The 3,343-nt window shown below is 39.5% G+C and overlaps 2 protein-coding genes across 2 annotated transcripts in view; one reads left to right on the forward strand and one right to left on the reverse strand.

Moving 5' to 3' along the window:
* Positions 1-769, forward strand: part of Cbr-jac-1 — a gene marked incomplete at both ends in the record, with an annotated part of 27,784 nt that extends 27,015 nt beyond the window's left edge. Inside the window, 2 exons of the mRNA XM_002632419.2 lie at positions 149-317; positions 475-769. Coding sequence (XP_002632465.2) covers positions 149-317; positions 475-769 — 464 coding nt within the window. The remainder of the gene's footprint in view (positions 1-148; positions 318-474) is intronic.
* Positions 770-2,283: 1,514 nt separating this feature from the next.
* CBG13694 overlaps positions 2,284-3,343 on the reverse strand; it is a gene marked incomplete at both ends in the record, with an annotated part of 2,716 nt that continues 1,656 nt past the window's right edge. Inside the window, 3 exons of the mRNA XM_002632420.1 lie at positions 2,284-2,397; positions 2,499-2,835; positions 2,948-3,099. Of these exons, the coding sequence (XP_002632466.1) occupies positions 2,284-2,397; positions 2,499-2,835; positions 2,948-3,099 (603 nt within the window). The remainder of the gene's footprint in view (positions 2,398-2,498; positions 2,836-2,947; positions 3,100-3,343) is intronic.

A 3,343-nucleotide genomic window follows, 5' to 3' on the forward strand; every position in this document is an offset into this window, starting at 1 on the left:
TTACGGTATCTAAAGAATAGTGATGAAATTCGTGATAACTGCTTCATTTAAGTGATTTAACCTAAAAATGCAGTATCAAAATTAGTAGAAGTTTTTTACTTTTTTTGGCTGAATTGCTCATTTGACAACTCAATGTATTTTTTTGCAGGAACCGACAAACTGCGTTTCCTCTCGCGTAACTATCCAACATACTCTCATCGTGTGGCCCGGTACGCCAGTCAGGTACTGTATGTGATGTGGCAACATAAGGAACTTCAAGATGGATTCAAGCGGTCCGGTCTCAAGGAAGCTGACTTTTGCTCGTTAGGCCCGAGAAAGTGAGTTTTTGAAATTTTTGGAAATTTTTGAAATTTTGAGATTTCTGAAAAATTAGTTGTCAAAAAGCATATTGCCTAATGCATCGAAAAAGTTGGGAAATCTCAACGTTTTGAGGTTTTTCAAATTCAAAATTCTTCAAAAAATAAAAATTTCCAGAGGCGACTCATCCACCCTAGCTCGTCCAATCTCATCCCAAGGTCGTGAACGCCCATCAATGCACAATCTCGACGAGACCCTCTCCTCTGGTGGCGGTTACGGTACCATGGACCATCATCATCGGTCTACCGTAACCCCAAATTCAGCGAACCGCCCGGCCAGTGCCACGTCACAAACCATTCAACGTCGTTACGATCAGGTGCCTAATTCTGGTGGTCCCGTCTATGCTTCGGTCCAAAAACAACCATCGCCACGTGGCGGCAATGGCAATAATGTTGATGATAGTTGGGTCTAGAACTTTCTAGAATTTGAATTTTTGAATTTCCCGCCCCCCGCTTTCTCTTTCAAACTGTTCCCCCATTTTCACTTTCTTCCCCGTTTTCAATGCTCAATTATATGAATTTTTATTTTTCGACCCCTTTCCCCAAACCCAAGAAAAACCGGTATCTAGAGAAAAAAGTTCCAATTTAAAAAAATTTTTAAATCCTAAATTGTCATTTACTCTCTCTCTCTCATTCATTGTGCATTTTTTTCATTAGCTGTCCAATAAATTCTAGATTACTGTAGAATTTTTTTAACTTTGAAGATTTTGTTCTCAGAATTTTGTCCGTGAGGCTACCGTAATCCAGCTGAAGCTACCGTAATCTACATGAAGCAACCGTAATCTAGCTAAAGATGCAGTAATCTTGCCGAAGCTACCTTAATTTAGATGAAACTTCTGTGATCTAGATGAAGCTACAGTAGTCTAGATGAAGCTACAGTAATCCAGCGGAAGCTACCTTAATCTACATGAAGCTATCGTGTTCTAGATAAAACTAAAGTAATCTAGCGAAAGCTACAGTAACCTATCGTAATCTAGATGAATTTACCGTAATCCAGCTAGCTACGGTAATCTAGCTGAAGCTACCGTAATCTACATGAAGTTACCATAATCTAGATAAAGCTACCGTAATCCAGCTAGCTACAGTAGTCCAGCTAGCTACAGTAATCCAGCTGGAGCTACCGTAATCCAGCTAGCTACTGTTATCAAGCTGAAGAAACCGTAATCTAGCTGAAGGTACCGTAATCTAGATAAAGCTACAGTAATCCAGCTGAAGCTACCGTAATCTAGATAAAGCTACAATAGTCCAACTAGCTAGTTAGAGGACTGAATGTGGATGGATTACTGTAGGATTACTGTATCACCAAGATTGTCTCATTTTTGGGTTTTCGAAAATTTCCAGTTTCACTATTCCTATTAAACCGCTTTAAAGGTGGGGGGACATGAAAAAAAAATAATGTTCTCGAAATTCCGTTCAAAGATGCTCCTCGAGGAGTTGAACATGTGAGGGCGATGATTGAGGATGCGGCGCCGCTACCGACTGAGTTACGCGGGCAAAGAGAAAGCGCACGCCCGATTGCATACATAAAGGCGAGGACGACAGCTGTACGCAGAGTGACATTAAGCGTTGTACACCGTGACGGTAGAATGCATACTCTAGCTACAAAAAAACTACGAAAAATCTCCTGCTAAAGTAATCCAGATAGCTACAGTAACCTAGGTTGGGACAGTGATCTAGCTGAAGCTATCGAAACCTAGCTAGCTACAGTAATCTAGATGAAGCCACCGTAATCCATATGAAGCTAAAGTAATCCATCCAGCTACAGTAATAAACCAGAAGCTCCATTTTGACCCAAATAATTAATTAAACATTGGCTTACTATTAGAAAAATAATCAATAACTTCGCTTATTCACAAAACACTTTGCAAATTTTTCAGACAAAAAAATTCTGAAAATAAATATAAAAAATAGGTTAAAATAATTCCAATCATTTCGCGTTTCTCGATCTTCTTGGTCCACCGGCGTTGGTCAATTTTTTGTGAAATTTCGCCCAATTTTTAGTAATGTACTCGATGAATGGATTGATTCCAGATAGGATGATCTGGAAAATTTCAAATTTCGTAAGTTAGAATCTCTCCAGAACCCGGGCTCCAGAGCGCTTTTGATGCATATTTCAAAATTCTTAAAAGTTCAAAAACCCACCTGCTGAGGTCCCTTCTCATATTTCGCAGTGAGCAAAAGTGTATGAAAGTTGCAGACTAGTCTCAAAAGATGCGAAAATCCATAATATTTGGCTGGCTCGTACTTCTTTTTGGCAATGAATCGTTTCAACTTCTTCTCGTACTTTGGTGTATCATCCTCTTTTATTCCCGTAGCCTCTTCCCTTTCTTCTTTCGCTAGTTTCTCTTTTTCAGCATTTTCAGCCAGCTCCTCCTCTGTAAACTCCTCCCATTCCACTTCCATACCATGATCCGGACCCAAAATCTCCAGTTGATGCTTGTCGTATTGATCCCATTCCTCAGAGTAGAGCAGATGGGTTCTAGAAAATTCCAATTTTCAGACAATTTCGGAATTTCAAAAATTTCAAAGATCGGCAATTTTTTTCGAATTCCTCAATGTATGCCATATTTCAAGTATACTTCAAAGCCCACCTCAAACTTCCATTGATATAATCCTTGAACGCGTTGGCCGCCAATTTTCGAATTTCAACTTCCATCGGCGTCAAAACAGTGCTTGTCATTGCGTCATCGAGTTGATCGCTGAGCTCCGCGTCTTCAACTTGGCGATCCACGAATTCGTGGTACTGAAAATTTGTTGATTTTTATAGGCAATTGTTGGAAATTTTAAGAGCTATCTATTAGTTTTCAAAGGGGGACTCCGACCAGAAATTTTTATTGCATTAAAATGTGTTAAAACTTATCTATTTTTCAAATATTATCGCGAAAAAATTCAAAGAAAATCCGAAATCCCCGAAAAACGGCGTTGAAAAGGAAGATAATTCAAAAAAGGTGCCGCCGAGGGACGAGGATTTTCAGTGAGAAACCTAG

The sequence above is a fragment of the Caenorhabditis briggsae genome (genome assembly GCF_000004555.2).
Source record: "Caenorhabditis briggsae complete genome, chrIV, whole genome shotgun sequence".
NCBI lineage: Eukaryota > Metazoa > Nematoda > Chromadorea > Rhabditida > Rhabditidae > Caenorhabditis > Caenorhabditis briggsae.